Source organism: Canis lupus, chromosome 28, assembly GCF_011100685.1.
Source record: "Canis lupus familiaris isolate Mischka breed German Shepherd chromosome 28, alternate assembly UU_Cfam_GSD_1.0, whole genome shotgun sequence".
Lineage (NCBI taxonomy): Eukaryota > Metazoa > Chordata > Mammalia > Carnivora > Canidae > Canis > Canis lupus.
The window spans coordinates 6,729,068-6,748,977 of NC_049249.1; the positions used below are offsets into that span (position 1 = coordinate 6,729,068).

Consider the following 19,910-nt stretch of genomic DNA (forward strand, 5'->3'; position numbering starts at 1 on the left):
ATTTAAATCCACCACATGGGTCAAACAGGTCACCAGCTGGCAACCTTTTTAATGTACTGTTGGCATCATCTTTTGGTATGCTAAATTCTGCAGGGTTACTTTCATAAGTGTAACATCACCCTGAGGATGGGTGAGACAGAAGGTTCATTAATGCCTGCAATACCATGGGTACTCTTTTTCAGGCAGTCTAGAGAGATTCATGGACTGATACCATGTAAGGTAGAACTGCTCACTTATGATCGCAACAGGAGCCCAGAAAATAACTTCATTTCTTTCCAATTGCAATTATACCCCAAGCAGTTGCTTACCCGTTTGTCAATGTCATTGTGTTGGAGCTGCACAAAGCGAGCGCTGATGGCTGCAATGTAACTCTGCTGATTGGAGAATGCCACACGGCCAGCACCTTTGGGGTACTTCAGCTCTGGGTCCGTATCAATGCCAGCATAGCAGACACCACCGTACAAACGGTCCATGATCATTGCCAACTCAACTACAAGAAAATAAACACAATTTGGTATAAATGTTTAGAAGGCACTTTTGCCCAGGAGAAGGAAGAACTATTTAAAGATCACGTAGTATAATTAAGAAAGGGAAAACCCACATTAAGTATCATGAAGAGTGTCCATATCAGTCTTACAACTCAAGTAGTAGAGCTCCTCATATTTAAAAATAAAATGAAAAAAAAATCAAGAATTTATAAAATATATACACAAATTTACATAATCAGAACTTCAGCAACATATAAAAGGAATGATCTATCAGCAATCCTCCTGTTTTAATTTTTTTTCCTGTTCTAATTTTTAACTGTTCAGTCCACTGGAGTGGGCCCTGGGTAGGCAAAGCTTTTCAAACAATGCCCTAAACTAGTTAATTATAAACAGCCCTACTTACTGACCCTAAGACTGAAAGCAATTACTAAAGTCATACTGCTATATTAAGACTAAGCTATAGAAAGAATTAAATGTTCTTTTAATAAGAGGCAAAATATTTATAACCTTAAGATAAATCTCTACAATTAAAAATATATTTTTTAGTATATTCTATCCCAACTGAGAAATCTCCACACTAGCCTCTCACACTGAATTCTAAATAATAACAATACTAGTAATGATAATAGCAGCAATGAACATTTATTGAGCACTTACAATGTACCAGGAAACAATAAGCTGCAATGAAGGCAGTAAAAACATACCCATCTTATACGCTGCTATAAATCCAGATATCTAGTCTGCACTCCTTGCCACATTTCTTCTAAATATACTTTTACATTGGTATATTTACAAAACACCTAAACAGAAGGTATTTGAAAACTGGACATTTCAAAGGTCTGATATTCTAGAAGTATCCTCACCATAAAGGCATCAAGGAGAGACATGTAGCAGTTACTTACCTGGATCCAAATTGCCTGAAGGTAATTGTTTACTTGATACTGGATGTCACTTCCTCCACGTATGACCATTCCTTTCAGGCTACTCATGACTTAAGTCCAGAAGACTTAGCCCTACCCCTGGGGAATGATCCAAGAACCAACTTCCCTACAACACCTACATATGGTGTTTAGAAAGGAGAAGACAGGGTAGGTGGATGCTGACCTGGGTCATAGCCAGTGTGCAAAGACCGTCTCATCACACAACAGACCTCCGCAGGAATCAGTATTTGGAGAGAAGGAAAGCAAGCCATTGGGGTAGAGGAACCTTGTAATAGATACAAGAGTTGAATGGTATAAAAACCTCACCAGATTTCTATGAACAGAAGGAAAGCCAAGAATTACTGGTTCCCATACTATGAAGCTATGTCATCATAACAGAAAGGTTTTCTACTTAATGTCTTCAAAATTTTTCTCCATACCAGACTAATATTGGTGATTGTTTTCTAAGTGCCTGTTTTTAAGAGGAATGATCTGCAACCAACAGATTCTGGGATTTTCAGAAGGTAAGAAAATAAGCTAGCAATAACTAAACCCTAGAATAGGTACTATTGAGGTAGAACAGCAGAAAGCTATCCCAATTATCGCATTATGATCAGAATTTCTGAGTCTTATCAACCAAAGAACATTGCTGATTATAGCCCAAGTGGACTCTGACTGCAGTTTTGGGGCAGGATCCAGGAATCACTTTCATTCAAATTACACAATATGAATCATGCATATACCCTTCATATCAGAGTTTAGTGTGTCCTCATGTTTAAGCCCAACAACCTCTAATGGCTTGAGGACTTCCTCACATGGCTAATGGTATTCCAATAACAAGGAAGACAATGAAGGTAGAAATAATTAAATGCAGTCATTAATGGATTTCCTTTATTAGTCAATGGGCTTACTAAAATAAATAACCTCAGGAAATGGAAATTAAACACCAAAGCCCGAGCTTCTCATGGAATGGAATAAGAGAAGAAATACTTCCTCAGCCTGGTGAACAGCCAGGAGAAGGAGGCTGGCAAGGAACTGAATGGCACTTGTCCACCCTTAGAAAGGACTCAGGAAAGCACCTGATTTAGAAAGAAGGTATATCATCTGTAAGCTCCAGCTAAAGAGAAGAGTTACTAGAACCACAGACTTACTAGAACCACAGGTTCTTCTAAACCATAGTGGTCTCCAAAGGAATTTTAGGGATCCCTGGATGTCAGAGAAGGTGACATGTCACAGCAATGTCACAGCAAAAACATTCTATTACTTCATGAATCTAACTGCTAGAAAATCATCTTCACATGCCAAAGATGAGGTCATGACTGATGTTGCTGGCAGTTAAGTACTTTTGATAGGAAGCAAAACCCTTACTCACTAATGTTTTATGAAAGCTAATTATAAATAAATAATTTCCATTTATAATCTTATATATAGTCATTTTATTGGCCACCAAAAAGTCTCCAGACATTTGAGCTAATAAAATCTCACTCACATGAAGAGCAATTTATTGAGGAGCTAGAAGAAATCAAGGTGACTAAAGGCTGTTTTGGGAAAGAGTATGAAGATTTCCCATCTCTTTTTCTACCCTAATCTCTGTTTTAACTACAGAAGGTCTACTACTGTGTGATTACCCTTGAAGAAAAGTAAATAATAGTCAAACAACTGCTATTTATATTTGGTCCTTTACTCAATCAGAAAAAAAAAAAAAAAAAGCACACTTCCTGTAGGCTACCCTCATGCTGGGCTCTAACACCATAGTGGTATTATTTAAGTACTAAACAGCGTTTCTAATTATTGAGAAAAGTAGCCATGCTTGGTAAAAAACAGTATTAAAAAAAGAGAGAGAGACTAACTTAATTCATCTACCACATAGGTGACTAACAGAAACAGAACAAGCCTTCCTTAAGTCCTAAAAAATTTTAATCTGAAACACTTTTTTTTTAATATAGAACATAAAAATTCACCTACAGATGTCAAAGTGTACAACTACTTTTAGAGATTAGGGTCTTTAAAAATTTTTTTTAAATTTAAATTCAATTAATTAACATATAATGCATTATTGGTTCCAGAGTACAGACTAGGTTTAAAAAAATTCCTTAAAGTAAAGTATCACCAGTTAATATAGGAAAGTCCTACATAGACTCCCTTTCTCTGATGTGGGTGAAACTGTGCCATGAGGAGGGATACCCACTTGACTGCTTGGGAGGAGGAGAGACAAACAGAAGAAAGGCAGTAAGGATCTGACAAAAGTCAACTAAAACCTTGATGGGTTTATCTATATCTTGTGATCTCAACCTTGCTCATGAAATGTGAACCTTTGATCAAGGATATGTCTTATTCTGAAAATATAGTCAAACTACCTACTAAGCCTATGACAGTGAATCCTCATTCTAAATCTGTAGAAGGCAGAGACAGTGCAGTTCCCAGAAGCTTGTTCCTAACAACTGACCTGAGGGAAATGAGATGAGAGGAAGGCATAGAGGTGAGGGTTGGAATTCAGAGAGATAGATGCGATAGCAGGCACAGCCAGAGCCCGTGTGGAAGTCAGGAGTTTTCAGAACACTTTTGATTTTTTGCTTCCTATCCAGTGTTCATAGGATCTGTCTGGTCACCACAGGGGTAGAAATGAGCAAGTCTGGTAGCCATATCCAATGGCATTTTATACTTTGGGTGAGATGCTCTGTGCTCCTAAGGCAACTCAAGTTATCTCATGAATGGTAACAGCAACACTACTATTACTCTGATTTACATATTGGCTCTTGTGATGAGCTTCATTGTGCTGCAGGTGGAGAGGGCAACAAGAATACTGTAGCTGTGTGTAGCATTTAGAAATCTGATAATTCCTCTAGGTTGTGGGGACAATGCCTTTGAAGTGGAATCTAAGCCCCAATTATGGTTCCTTGGATTTGCTTCTGAATCTTCACAGAGATATGAGAGGTATTTTAGTTCACCAGAGAGAAAATCATGATGACTCTTGCATCCTACCCCACACCGGGATCCTGTTCCTACTACTCAGCCATAATAAGCAGTGTCTAAAAGGCTGAGATACCATGAGAACCAAATGGGGTAGAGACAGAGTAAGAACTCCCAAGGGAAATATCAACACATTCAGCTTTCTAGATTCTAAACTGTGAATCTAGAAGCCATATTTCTTCTCTGGAAATAAGAACAAAGCAGACAGGAAAGAGGCATGAGGCACCTCTGGGGGACAAAGAAGTCTGGACTTTGGAAAAAAGCACAATTCAACTAGAAGCCAAACTGTCTAGGTTTTCCACAATTGCCAAGTTGGTTCACAAGGCAATTCACATATCTAACATGGAGGAGGAAATGTACTTATAAGCTTCTACTCTGCATCAAATGTTGGGAAGTAATGAATATTTTTTCTTTTTTTTTTTTTAATTTTTATTTATTTATGATAGTCACACACAGAGAGAGAGAGGCAGAGACATAGGCAGAGGGAGAAGCAGGCTCCATGCACCGGGAGCCCGACGTGGGACTCGATCCTGGGTCTCCAGGATCGCGCCCTGGGCCAAAGGCAGGCGCCAAACCGCTGCGCCACCCAGGGTTCCCTGAATATTTTCAAATAAGTGGCATGAACAACCAAACTAAGTCAGAGGGATTGTTCAACTTGATTAAATAGGACTGGTAACCAAGTTGACTGTTTTTGTTTTTGTTTTTTTAAGATTTTATTTATTTATTCATGAGAGACAGAGAGAGGCAGAGACACAGGCAGAGAGAGAGGCAGAGAGAGAGAAGCAGGCTCCATGCAGGGAGCCCAATGTGGGACTCGATCCTGGGTCTCCAGGATCACGCCCTGGGCTGAAGGCAGGCGCCAAACCGCTGAGCCACCCAGGCGTTCCCAAGTTAACTGTTAATACTGTTATTGAGACATCTCAGATCTCAGCTTGATAAAGAAGTTTCCTCTGCACAAAGAACATCAATACTTGAAGTCTGGAAATCAGAGTTAAAGTCTTGGCATTTTTACTTATTGTGGCCTTGGCCAATCACTCCCTTTGAACTCTGCTTCCTTATCAATAAAACGAAAAGTCTACCACTTACAACTTCACAAGGTTATCATGACGATTAAACATACATAAGAGCTCTGAATACACTGGTGAGCACAAGTGGTGCTCAGATGTTTAGTTTTGCCCGGGAGGTGTTTTTCTCTTTACTCAGAAATCTTTGCTTAATATTAACTTGGCCCGGTTTATGCTCCATAAGCACCGATTCGTCCCAGTCTTACTTTGGCTTTATGCTAATGTTACTAAACCTGCCAATGATATGGCAAAGTTTGACATCAGTTGTGGGTGAGCATTAGCTTTTGGGGTGGGGGGGGAGAAAGAAGGCAAGCATGTACTAGCATTAGAAAATACTTAACCCTAAAGGCAATCTAGTTAATCAAGTCAGTGTACCAAATTTGGAATTTATCTGATACATTTCATACTGAACTTGGGACTTGGTGAAAAAAAACTTCTACTACTGAGAAACACCTGGTATGATTTCTGCCTACTACCACTTTACAGAACAACAAAGAAAGGATACGGTTATTCCTATTTCCTAAATTAGAAATCAGGATGTGGTTCCTAATACACATAAATTATCAGAATGTACAGAATGTCTGAAATAAATGCTTCTAGAAAAATTCAAGATGTTCTCTAGATGTATGGCATACATCACTGCATATTTACCTCAAAAGTTTTTATATTGTTTTGTTTTCCTCTCAGAAAAGCCATCCTCATAATAGTCAGAGAGAGGAAAAAGGTGGAGAAGGAAATGTCAGGATCCATCACAGAATATTAGTAGGGGAGAAAAAGACAGTAAAAAAATTAGAGCAATAGGAAAGGCAAGAGACCCAAAGATCATGAGCAAATGTAGGCTCCAGGACTTAGATAAGCAATCTCGCAAGATTGATCTGTTCTGCAGGATCTGGTTAGATAAACTGTCAGAAGGAAGTCATGAAGTGAAAGAACAGCTCACATGCCCCTAATTAGAGAAGTCTAGGGGTTTTCGAAGCGTGATTAAAGTTGGAAGTGGATGGGCCCCAAAGTTTGATCACTGAGGCAGTCCCTATATGAGACATCTAAGCGAAGAAGCTGGGGTTGCAATACTCAGGTTTATAAACTGGGGAGCATACAGGGACTAGATACTTCATTCTCTACTTTTTCTGTTCTTTTTTTTTTTTTAAGATTTTATTTATTCATGACAGACACACACACACACACACACACACACAGAGAGAGAGAGAGAGAGAGAGAGAGAGAGGCAGAGACACAGGCAGAGGGAGAAGCAGGCTCCATGCTGGGAGCCCAACGTGGGACTTGATCCTGGATCTCCAGGATCACACCCTGGGCTGAAGGCGGCGCTAAACCTCTGGGCCACTAGGGCTGTCCTCTCCACTTTTTCTTGGTGGCCTCTTCATAGTCCCCAAGCCTGGCACTTATTTCTCCTCAGAGTAAAGAGATGCATTTTACAGAGGTCCTAATGCCACAGGAATATACAATAGGGCTATTTCTGTACGGAGATTCAGAAAGACATGGTGTTCACATTACTTGAATGAAGAGTGGCAACTGTTGGATTTTCAGGTGGTAGCAAGCAGAGAACCAGACAGACTACTCCTTTCCCAGTACTGACTCTCTGAAGAATATGTAAACTTTAGCCACATGATGGCATGGTGAGTCTACCTATAGCCTTTCCTAGGATGGGGGTGGAAGAGGTGGGGAGGTGGGGAGTGGAAGGAGGACAAAACCGGAGAAATGCCAAGAGACTTAAGGCAAACTGTTCTTGGCTTGCCACTGTCACTGATGAGTGAGGGAAGGGAGGGACAAGAGACAATAGGAATGTGTCAGACAGTTTAATTTCGGGTAAACATCTAGATTTTCCATTGATAATTTCTCATTTTCAGGTTGATATTTTTAGGCCTGTGATTTTTTTTTTCCCCAACCTGAATTTTTTTTTTTAATTTTTTAATTTTTATTTATTTATGATAGTCAGAGAGAGAGAGAGAGAGAGAGAGAGAGAGGGGCAGAGACATAGGCAGAGGGAGAAGCAGGCTCCATGCACCGGGAGCCCGACGTGGGATTCGATCCTGGGTCTCCAGGATCGCGCCCTGGGCCAAAGGCAGGCGCTAAACCGCTGCGCCACCCAGGGATCCCCCAACCTGAATTTTGAAAAGGAAGGCTTGTCAAAAGGACTGGAAGAACCAACTTAAACTTAGCCAGGGTAATACTGCTTAAAACAGGTTGCCTTGTTTCTTTAGAAGAGTTTGTATGTGTCTATTGGGTAGGATAGGGACTATATTTCAAATAATTTATTAGTGATAATAGTCCCTAACAATGGGAAGATATCAAAGAGAAAAAGATTCAAAGGAGTAATCCTTGAGTGATAACATTTTAGTTACTGTAACATGTTGAAGGACAGTTTTTGGCCTAGGGTGAGGTGAAAACCAATCTGGACACCTAAAAATCTCACCTGTCGAGTATTACCAACCATGTCTGGTCCAGGATCACCCTGTACAGAGTGCCTGAGATAGTTTAAAGACTTCAGAATTCCATGACCACAATAGCCCCTAGAAGTAATCAAAAACGCCCTGAAGTATTTAAAAACCAAATCTGAGAATCACCGTGTTGAAGTTAATTTAGTATTCAATTACTTCTGAGTTAGCATTCTATTAATACATTTCTTGTTTTCTTCTCTTCTGAAATCTCTGACTCTCTGTAGATGATGACCTGTTTAACAAGATAGTGGGATGTTCATTCAGTTTGGCACAGATGTGTACTTGCTCTGTGCCAGTAACATGTGGATGCTCAATAAATGTTTATTGTTCAAGTGAACTGCATTGTATTCAATTCAAGACTGCCCAGCAGAGTCAAAATGAATTCCTTTAAAAATAGTCTTCTATTCTAAGGCACACACCAGTCCACAAAGCTCAGTGTGTTCCAAAGAAACCCAATTCTATGCACATGGATAAAAGCTGCAGATGTTAATTCTTTTTGTTTAGATGACATGGATTCCAATCTGGAAGGCTTGGATAGAAAGTAAAATGCTAAGATGCTAATATTGATTGCTTAGCCATCTAGAAACAAGCTACATGTATGGGAGGTGTTGGCATGGGGGAACATTTTCACTAAACCAAGTGAATGTAAATTACTATCCACACAAATGTAAAAACAAAACAAAACAAAGTCAAAACAGGAAATTAATTTTAATAATATACTTTAACTTTTAAGACAAAAAGCTTTAGCTTAGCTTAAAAAAGGAGAACTTTGAAGATTATAAAAGGTCTATCATCTAGGTAGGGAACACAAAATCCCATTTTGGACTAGATAACTAAATATAATTCTTGTCTAATCCTAGGACTTGTAGCATCTTGTGAATAATAATAAAAAGAATAAATAATAAAAGAGGGAATTTAGTTTATAAACTTTTGTGTCTATGACTTAAAAACAGACATAAAAGTTAACCAGTTCTATTATTTTTATAACTATGGGACTTTTTCTTTCAGAATTTTTTTTTTTCAGATCCCCATCTAGAAAAAAAAAGGAAAGGGGCTAGAATATTAAAAATAATTTGTACTTGTAGTTCGCTGCAAAAAAGAATAGCATGAATGCCCATTCTTTTAGAATACATATGTGATTAAAAGACTATCAAAGGGGATTCTTCTCCCTAACATAACACCAGTTAGAAAAAGAGGAATATTCCATGCCCCACCCACATTTCTCTTTTTTTAAAGCACAAGCAGTTTAGAAACAAAGGGCTACGTTTGCCCTCATCTCATAATGCTGTTCACGTTTGAGTCAGCCCTTCTTAGCCTCTATTCTCTGACAGTAGATAAAAGGGAGGCATCTCTGCTGCTTGGCTTTCTTCCTCTCCGCACAGTATTCCATTAGAGTGAGAACAAGACCTAAAGATATTTGGCTTTCTGAAAAACTGTAAAATTACAAACTTCGGTTACAGTTTATGTGTTTTAAAGTCCTTCAAAATGGAATTATGAATATATCTTTAAATAGGCCTACTGTTATCTTTTAGGAGTAGATTGAAGTTGAAATTTGAACAAATACATTAGAAATGTTGATGAACATTCAGAATTAAGTCAGAGATGAACAGCTGTAGATACATTTTATAATTCTTTTTTCACTACTTGATTTTAATGGTGTCTGCTTTTTCTTTTCTAAGTAGAACTAAGTCTGCTTGCTTACAAGTAACAGAGAGAACATTGTACTTTTGCAACTATGGGGCAATGGTAACCTTATTTTCTCATCTTACTTTTGAAAAATAAACTCAATTATTTTAAGCACTTTAAAAACTTTGTTCTTACAAATAATTTTATTGTATTCTACTGGTAGAACACTGATCTGCCACTGATTAGATTTGTCTTTGGATTTAAATATTGAAGTCATCGGCTCAGCATCACTTCAAATGCCCCAGTAAATTATGATTCAGCTCAATCTCAGTCCACAATTATTTCATAATTGGAAAAGAACTTAAAAAAGAAAAAAAGGGGGAAGCTTTTAAAAAGTTGTAATAAAGATGCTCAAATACATTAGTCATTTTTCAAAGTGCATAAGAAAAAACAGGAACCTGTTTCACTTGGGAAGAGTTCAGTTTGTTTCCCAGTGACACAAATCCTAGCGGTGGTTTCGCTTGTCACTGAGGGGTACACAGCTGTGCTGGAAAGATTTCTGATGGAATGATTTCTTCTTCTGTCATACGTAATAATGCTAACATGAGAACACACACTGTCAAATGTATTATTATTATTTTTAAAATATGTGGTTGAGAGCACTAAATAGAATTCATCCTTTCAAAATAACAGTTTAATGAAATTCACTCTTGCACCAAAAGAAATAAAGCACTTGGGGAGAAAATGTTTAATCCTGAAAGAGCTCAAAGAAACTTCTTTTTGGAGACTGTGTACAGCTGAGCAGAAACCTAGAAAATATTGAAGACTAATACATTGGGGATTTTGTTGTTGGTGGTTTTGTTGTTGTGGTGTTACTATTTCCACTCACCAGCTCGAAGGGGTCGTGGAACTCCCCCAACAAAGATAGTTTTTCTGGGGTCCAAAGGCTGAGAACCATCCATTACAAAGTCACTGTCACTTAGGTTCCATGGTCGAATTTGCACCTGAAAAAAAGTTGTTTACTTGGTCCTTACTTCATTTCCATCAACCCCAAATGAGAATAAGGTGACTAAAGACAAACCCACTGATTCGTGCATTTTACAACATATACAACCCAAACAAAATCCAGTTATTAATTTATTATCTGCATTGAGTGCCTTTCATCAGAACTCAGGGAATCTACTTAACAGGTACTATACTCAACACTCTAAGACATATACCATGAAACCTTCTGAAACCACCTGTGATTTTGAAAAAAGGCAGTCTTTTAGAGACAGATTCTGGATTTTGAATCAGATCTATTTTAACACATGATAGATGGTTTATAAACTGTCACAGATAAGCACTTAGCTTTTTAAGAGCTCACCTAAAGAACAGGAATAGGAACATTAGGAATATTTTCTAAAAATTATCTATAGGTTTGGCTTTTAAATTTTTATCAACCCCTGAAATTGAAACATTTATCTTTTGGAAATATTGGTTTAACACAGATTGACACTCCTCAGGTTAGCATGGAATTACCAGCAATATCAAATACTGAAGCATTATACAGCATTATCTATTTTTCATTTATCTGATTTTCCTAAATAAGTTTGGTTAAATAAAGGTGAGCCTAGATAGAAATAGAACTAACTTTTCAAAGAGTAGAAAAAGAAATCTTTATGGAGATAATTTTTTCTATTTGGTAATATCTCTTCACTGGTACTCTGACTTTCTGCCTACAATTCATCAGAATCCTAACCTTAAACATATTCCTTTCAATCCCTAACTCAATCATCAAAGGATAGCTTAAAAGAAAAATGCAAAAAAACTCTCTCATACCAAAAGGAGAGTTTCAGCACTGCCTGAGAATCAACCAGTTTAGTCAGCCGCTGCTCTGGGAAATGAGCTACGTGCAGAAGCAGAGAAACCAGTGTCTGTCTTTATAGAACGTGCCTTTACTTTCCCGTCTCACCAATAGGATAGGAAACAAAACAGCTGAATTTTCATTTTCTTAACATCAACACAATTCTTCATTTTCCTCATTGTTCAACTATCGACACAATGCAAAAAACCACATAAGATGATTTCTTATATGGCTTGATATATTAAGTACTCTCATTTGAAAGTTAGTAAAACTTTCAAATGCTAACTTTCAAATGAGAAAAACACCTTGAATCAACTCCAAAACTGGCATTGCTCAGTTAGAAACAGTCCACACGTTCCCTATGATTGCTATAAAATTCACCCTTCACCGAACTTTTTGCCATTTATGACACTGTTGCCTTCACGTTAGTGAGAAGTAGTAAAATCTCCATTTTTTCCTTAGACCCTGAAAACATGTTGCAATTCTGCTAACATTTAAGCATTTGCTCCACCTTTATCGTGTGAAAAAAAAAATCTAGCTCTTTACTTTGAACATTTGGTCTATTTGACTAAATTTCCGTTCCCTTGACATTTAGCACAAAAGCAGATTCACGAATACCATAAAGCACCATTTTTAAATCCTTTCATGAGGGCCCAGTTTTAATTTTTAATTAAAAACATAATTTCTTCATACTGTGAGAACAAAGATTCTAATGTCACCAATAACAAAAAAGTAGGACATTTCTTTTTCTACACAGAGCCCTCTCTTCTTCTAGTCTTATCCCTGATAAATTTAAGGCAACTTCAGGATCTGGTAAGGCAATTCTAATCACTGAATGTTAATTAAATTTAATTGTGGGTCACACTTTGTTTCACAAATGAAAACAATTCCCTTGTAGTATTCATGGCATTCTGGTTTCATTTAATCAGAGTACAGAAAATGCAGCCTTCTAAAATAGCTGTAGGTTACTGCTGCTCAAAAGAACTCTGCAGGCTATCTCAAACCTTCCTGCTGAGAGCTTTCATTACTGCCTCTTCTCCCGCCCACCCTTGCTTCATTACATCACACGCAACCCATTCCCTTAGCCTATTCCTGTATTATAGATTAGGTAAAAATACAGGAAGAAGACTCAAGAGACACTAATGATTAAACCCTAGTTCCAGAACCTGCATTTCCCAGCTGCCACCAGAAAATAGCTCCTCAGAGCTCCCACCATTACAGAATCAGAAAAATGTCAACATAGGCCAACATCAGCACATTCTGCACACTAAGCAAAAAATAATATTGTGGTATTGTTTGCACTGGGAAGTTCCATTCACACTCTGGTTTCTCTCTAAAATAGAAGCCCACTCTCACATAAGGCATGTTCTCTACCTTCTACATTTATTCTCAGCCCTCTAGGCCTGATACCCATATTTTATCTTTCTGATTTATTCTTTGATATATTTTCTGGTCCTCATTTATATACATAGATATTTCTCTACTTTTAAAGTATCATGCTTTTTTTTTTTTAAGATTTATTTATTTATTCATTCAGAGAGAGCGAGAGAGAGGCAGAGACACAGGCAGAGGGAGAAGCAGGCTCCATGCAGAAAGCCCGATGTGGGACTCGATCCCCGGTCTCCAGGATCACACCCCGGGCTGCAGGCGGCGCTAAACTGCTGCGCCACCAGGGCTGCCCAGTACCATGCTTTTTAAGCTAACTCAAATATACTGTAGAAAGAGGTGGAATACAAATAAGAGAACTGCTTTTTGATTTTTGTTTTTTAATAACTATTTTTGAGAATGGATGAAATTAGAGCTCTGTTCTACTTCAATATAAATCTCCTACAGCAAAATAACCTTTACATATATAGGGATCACTGGGTGTATGTGTAAAACAACTTTTTCAGTATGCTGTCAAATAGATTATACTCTGGGCAATAAGAGCCTCAACATTCTGAGGGGTGAGTGTATAGGGACTTCATCAGACATGGTGAAAATTCCCTTAAATGAACCTGACACAGATTCCAACACTTCTTCATGGAGACACCTGACCACGTTTGCTTATAAAGGTAACTCTAGAAAGAGGCGCCGCCCACTAGCCCTTCAGCCACGCCATGGCCTCACAGTAGAGGTTACACAAAACTAAACGTCCATAGGGATGGACAGGTAGCATAAATTTATCCAGTCACCAGGACAATAGTTGGTAGGCAGGCTATGACACACCAGTGTAAACCATCCTTTAAACATTTTGCAGCTTCAGCAAGTAGTTATCATTTGTGAATGTGCTGTCAGACTTTTCCATTTTTCAAGAGTAGCTAGAAATTCAGATTTTTATGTGAAACTTCAAGATTTTAAAATGTTGAGAAGTAATTCATTTTTTTAAAAGATTTTATTTATTTATTCCTGAGAGACACAGAGAAAGAGAGAGAGGCAGAGACACAGGCAGAGGGAGAAGCAGGCTCCACTCCATGCAGGGAGCCTGATGTGGGACTCGATCCTTGGCCTCTAGGATCACACCCTAGGCTGAAGGCAGCACTAAACCGCGCACCACCCGGGCTGCCCTTGAGAAGGAATTCAAATGTTAAAGTCACTGTGCAGTTAAACAAAACCAGATCTATCCTGTGGGAGAAAAAACAAAAGTGGTTTTTCCTTAGTTTCTTGTTTTTGTTTTTGTTTTTAAGGATTTTATTTATTTATTCATGAGAGACATACAGAGAGTGAGAGGCAGAGACACAGGCAGGCAGAAGGAGAAGCAGGCTCCATGCAGAGACCCCAACTTGGGACTCAACCCCAGGACTCCAGGATCATGCCCTGAGCTGAAGGCAGATGCTCAACCACTGAGCCACCCATGTGTCCCTCCTTAGTTTCTTTTTTAAGCATATGTTCCTACAGAAGCTCTGATGAGGATTGTGAAAGCTACTCTTTGGCTGAATTATTTGTTTCTTAAATCTTAAGAATAATATGAATTATCTGAATTCATAATCTTCTTTGCATAATTGCGTATCTCCAAAGGCAAATCTTTTTAAGGAAAAAGGTAGAAACCAAACGTAAAGGTGGTGCTATTAATATATCAATTTATGCCATATAGTGACTCTAATACTCTTCAAGAAACTTAAGAGAATGTAACATTAATCATATCAACAGTTAGTATGGAAAGCACTCATTTTCCTTTTCAAGGTTCCCAATGTGTGTTCTGTGAACAGCAGGTCTATAGGGTTGTTCTTTCAGACAAACAGTGTTTAGAAAAGTTACAGGCTATCTTTCCCTTCTTGGAGTTTCATGGCACCCACTGATGTATATTAATCAAAGGCTCTAAGAAGTTCTACAGGAAAGAAATCTGTTCAAATGTTTTATCCAGCATTTCCAAAAATTTTTTCATAACACCTATTAATAATCCATACTTTGGATAATATTGCCTTATTATATCTTACTCTTAGTCTGTATCAAAATATGGCATAATAAGGTTGAAGCAACTGAGCAAAATGTAAAAACTTCACTCCAATCAAGGCCTTTTTCTCACTTATTTTCTACTATTGCTCTAAAAGGGATGTTCTTGTAGAAATTAACTTTAAATGGTTAAGAGTATAGAAAATATAAATAATAAATAGCTGTTCAAAAAATTCAAAGCTTTCTGGCTAAACTGCACAAAAGAGATGTTTAATTATTTTGATATCAATAAAGAATAATTATAGTTCTATGTAAAAATTGAAGTTGCGTCCTCTATAAAACTAAAAGTCATTAATGGGGATAAGATATGGCCAAGTTCTAGGAAAAAGAAATCTAAGAAATAGAGTATAGGTCACTTATTTCGAGAAGAAGCTATAAGATCATTTTCTAAAAAGTAAATTTCACTGAAAATTTGCAAAAGCCTCTAAGTAAAAATTCAATATAAGATGTAGTTTTATTGATCTTTAATAACCAGATAACAGAAAACACATAGCTTTATATGAACAGTTTTTTAACATAAACCTTAGGGCTTTATGTTTCCAAACATAACCAAGCCACCCTATGGTTCTAGAATTCTAGATTCTAGGGATCCCTGGGTGGCGCAGCGGTTTGGCGCCTGCCTTTGGCCCAGGGCGCGATCCTGGAGACCCGGGATCGAATTCCACATCAGGCATCCCGGTGCATGGAGCCTGCTTATCCCTCTGCCTGTGTCTCTGCCTCTCTCTCTCTCTCTCTCTCTATCATAAATAAGTGAAAATTGAAAAAAAAAAAAAAACTAGAATTCTAGATTCTAGACCACTATTTATTTATTTATTTATTTATTTATTTTTATTTTAGTTTTTTAAAAATTTTTATTTATTTATGATAGTCACACAGAGAGAGAGAGAGAGAGAGAGAGAGAGAGAAAGGCAGAGACATAGGCAGAGGGAGAAGCAGGCTCCATGCACCGGGAGCCTGACGTGGGATTCGATCCCGGGTCTCCAAGATTGCGCCCCAGGCCAAAGGCAGGCGGTAAACTGCTGCGCCACCCAGGGATCCCTAGACCACTATTTAGAATTTAGACATTCACCTATCAATAAATAATAGTATCTTGAGCTCATTTTGAACATCTTATCCTATACTTCATTCTTGTCTGGTCATCTTTTTTTTTTTTTTTAATTTATTTTTTATTGGTGTTCAATTTACTAACATACTGAATAACCCCCAGTGCCCGTCACCCATTCACTCCCACCCTCCGCCCTCCTCCCCTTCTACCACCCCTAGTTCGTTTCCCAGAGTTAGCAGTCTTTACGTTCTGTCTCCCTTTCTGATATTTCCCACACATTTCTTCTCCCTTCCCTTATATTCCCTTTCACTATTATTTATATTCCCCAAATGAATGAGAACATATAATGTTTGTCCTTCTCCGACTGACTTACTTCACTCAGCTGGTCATCTTCTTAAGTTACAAACATCCAACACATGAATGTCCTACTGCATAGTGCCTTCCTTTTCATCTATTCATCTCAAGGCGGCTCTACAAAGCAACCAAGCTGTTCAGAGTCAACAGTGCAATCTGGTGGCCAGCTCAGGAAATGACCTGATCAAAACCGCTTCCTACTATGTTTTCTTTCCCATGAATTTTCCACAAGACCCATGGCATGGCCCAACCTCCTTACTCTCCCATTTCCTCTTTCCTTTTCAATACCCTTCAAACTTCCTACTCAAATTCTGCAGAAGGTCTCCGTTTTTCTCTCTCTAGTCTTACAATCCTTTCAATCTATGTGAATCACAAAAGCAATGTTGCAGAAGCATCAGGACTGCTCTCCCCAGCAAGAGCAGTATCGGGGCTCTTGGGACCATCAGGATGAGTCAGCTAAACTTAGGTCCGCTGACATACAGCTGCAATAGCTTGGCTGTGCTGGTAATGAACTCAGGCCCACCCCAGCTGTCAGCAATTCTATTTTAAGCATCACAGACCTCAAAGAATGACTGGAGTACCCCACAGTATCACAAATAAACTAGTTTGTGAGGCATCTTTGTCTCATCCATGCTATAAGGGGTTGTTTTATTATTATTAATCACCAAAACTAATAGCCATTAACAACAATAATTGTGGTTTGGATTCTCCAAAGTACGTTCATATTTAGTTTCTCACTTCAAAAAAAATTTTTTTTAACCATACAGCTCCCTAACAAACAGGTCAGCCAATTTCTAGGAGTTTAGATGTGACCTATTATTCTCAGGTGCTGCTTTCCACCCAATGGAGAGGTGGAGACACCCTCCCTGTATCTTCTGGGGGAAGTGGCCAGATGATAAGACTTTTCTATCCTGTGCTGCACTGGGGTCTCTACTCAGAACTCCACTGGGCCTCCAAGCAAAAGACTAACTTTCACACTCAAACTATTCCTCCTATTCTTAGATACAAATAGATCACAGGCCCCAGAGAAGTTCATCAAAATAGGCAGGATTCTTCCTAGACAGGGAGCCAAAAGCAACCCTGGGAAATTCTCTCATGCCCTCTCAGAATGCTCTAGGTCCCCTATGAGGGTCAGAAAACAGTCCAGGTACAAAAAAGAAACCTCTGCCATCACTACCAAGCGGCACAGCCTGCCTGACATACAGAAACCACAGGCTTTGAACACTTCAAATAGCATTCTGCATACTGTTTCATAAGGGCACCCAGTATAAAAACGGAGCATGCATAAACTGTGCCCTGAAAAGTATGAGGTATAGCCTTGCTCTAAGCTTGACTTAGTAAAGCCATTATCAATTAAATGCAATGATTAATATTTATATTTATAACCCGAAGATTCAAGGGAATACCTTCTTTCTAAAGGCTTTTCTGACTCCCTCAGAAACATCTGACCACTTTGCCTTTGAGCCCCCACCCCATGACTACTTATACTTTTATCATAGCACCTTTGACTCCTTATTTCACTTTGTATTTACATGTCTATTTCCTTCCACTGGGCTCTAGGGTCCTCTAAAGCTGAGATCATGTCTCTGTGTGGGTCCCCACTGCCTGGCAAAGTGCCAACCCTTAGTGAGCACTCTGTGTTCATCAGTGTTCTGGTGAATTAACAAAGGTTTTCCTGAGGGGCAGATGCTGATGCGGCAAGATGTCCAGCCCTTCTACAGCTCCCAGATCACTCTCTTCAGTCTACTGAAAGCCACCTTCCAGGGATATGGAAATACAATGTGTCTGATCACCAGTGGGTACCTCAGGGCTTGGTCTAATCAGTGCAAATTTCTGATGCCCCTCGTGACCTACCCAGTGATCAGAATTACCTATTGTTCATCACCGCTGCTGATATTCCTACCTCACTTAGAAAATTTAAACATGATAGATGGTTTCCTTTTGAAGACATAAACTACACCACTGTGCTAGGCATTTTAACACACTGTCACACTTAAACTCATCATAACTGTTATGCTGTAAACACTACCCCTACGACTTTAGAGGTTAAGGAAACTAAGGCTAAGAAGAGAGAAGTCCAGTTGGAACTGAAACCCCAGTTTATCTGACCCAGTGTCTATATATATCCTCTTTCCAGTGCAATGATGTCTTCCTATGCCTACAAGACTCCTTGTCCTCCAGGCTACTGGCCACCAGTTCTGCTTCCTGAGAGTCATCCGAACAAGTCAAAATGCATTTTGTGAATGATTAATTTCTCTATTCTTTCTAAATTCATTCTTCTCCTTTTCAATGCAATAAGAAATGACTAATGGATTCTTCTTAAACCTAACAAAACTAGCAGTTAGAAAAGCTGAAGAAAATGATTTAGCAATGAATTGGCACTATATTCAGCTATTTTAACTTCCAGGTTCATAACCTCAAGCAATAGTGCTCTGCAGCCAGACAATTTTGTCCAGTGTCTACATAAATGTGTATTTGCAGCTCTATGGTACTAGGACAAGGATGTTGTTACTGGCATGCTGATCACTAAAACTCTTGAGAGTAATGTACACATAAAAGTTCAAGTTACTTAAGTTTTTCCTGGGAAGAAGCCTATTTTTTGAATGAGCTTCATGGAATACTAATTCCACCAAAATCTTCACAACTATAATCCCCAAACAGATATAGCAAATGCTGGATTAAAAAATATTACACACTTATTTACTGCAAGACTTCTCAGAACCTTAATATATCAATTTTTCCCAAATGTTCTTGGCAATGAAACCTTTAATTGAAAGAGAAAATGGATATAAAATGCACAAAGTTCTCAACAAATGACACCTATTATTGTTATGAGCAAACGTTTTGTTAATGATCCTCTCAAGAGATCAGTGTCTGATGGCACAGGTGTTCTTCAGGACACACTTTGGAAAACACTAAACATGGTCCCTTAGGGGATGGTATGAGCTATTTTGTCCACTAGAAACTATTTTAGTATATCAGAACTGCAGCATCATTTAGACTGCCCTAGAAAGGAATAATATCTCCAAAGACTCAAGCACTAAGAAACTCTGGACTCAAATGCAAATACAGAGCCTGGGGAGAGGGGAAGGATTTATTATGAATAAGAGGTATTTCTCTCATTTTAGAGGAGAAATTCCTTCCTTGGAGAAATTCCTATGATAGAAGGTGCCCAAACCACAGATTTAGACCAAAAGGAATAAATAAATAAATAAATAAATAAATAAATAAATAAATAATCAGAGATGCTGAAGATTTCCAAGGAGGGATATGACAAATCCAATTTGACTGAGCCAAGATAAAATTACAGTTATTGTCTTAGGAGATATTAAGTGGAGAACAAAAGAGTTTAAGTAAATATACCACAAACCCAAGGGCTGAGGCCATCAATCAAGTTGCCCTATAACTTAGCCCCTACTTATTTTTCCAATTTAATGTCCTACTCCCTTTCATACATTTGTGCCCCATATAACCAACCTAAATGTTCTTCATTCATTCTGCACAGTTTCTCATTTCTGTGTTTATACTGTTGGCTTTCTTGAAATGTCCATTTTCCACACTTTCACAGCACCACCTCTCCCCTGGCTAATCTCCAAACCCTTTTCAACTTTCAAGGTCTAGTTCAAATGACACTTCCTCCAAGAAGCTTTCTTTCATCACTCCAGGTATATATAAACTCTCCAAAGCACTTAATCTTATCTTCACTGTA

General features: G+C 38.4%; 1 protein-coding gene across 12 annotated transcripts in view; it reads right to left on the minus strand.

The window, feature by feature from the left end:
* Positions 1-19,910, minus strand: part of CPEB3 (cytoplasmic polyadenylation element binding protein 3) — a 199,719-nt gene that overhangs the window by 26,594 nt on the left and 153,215 nt on the right. For all 12 annotated transcript variants that reach the window (XR_005380421.1, XM_038578187.1, XM_038578188.1 and 9 more), the window contains 2 exons: positions 10,414-10,528; positions 309-490 (listed from right to left, as the gene is read on the minus strand). Coding sequence is in view for 11 of the 12 variants with exons in the window: in XM_038578187.1 (XP_038434115.1) it covers positions 309-490; positions 10,414-10,528 (297 nt within the window). In the remaining variant the exon portion in view is untranslated. The remainder of the gene's footprint in view (positions 1-308; positions 491-10,413; positions 10,529-19,910) is intronic.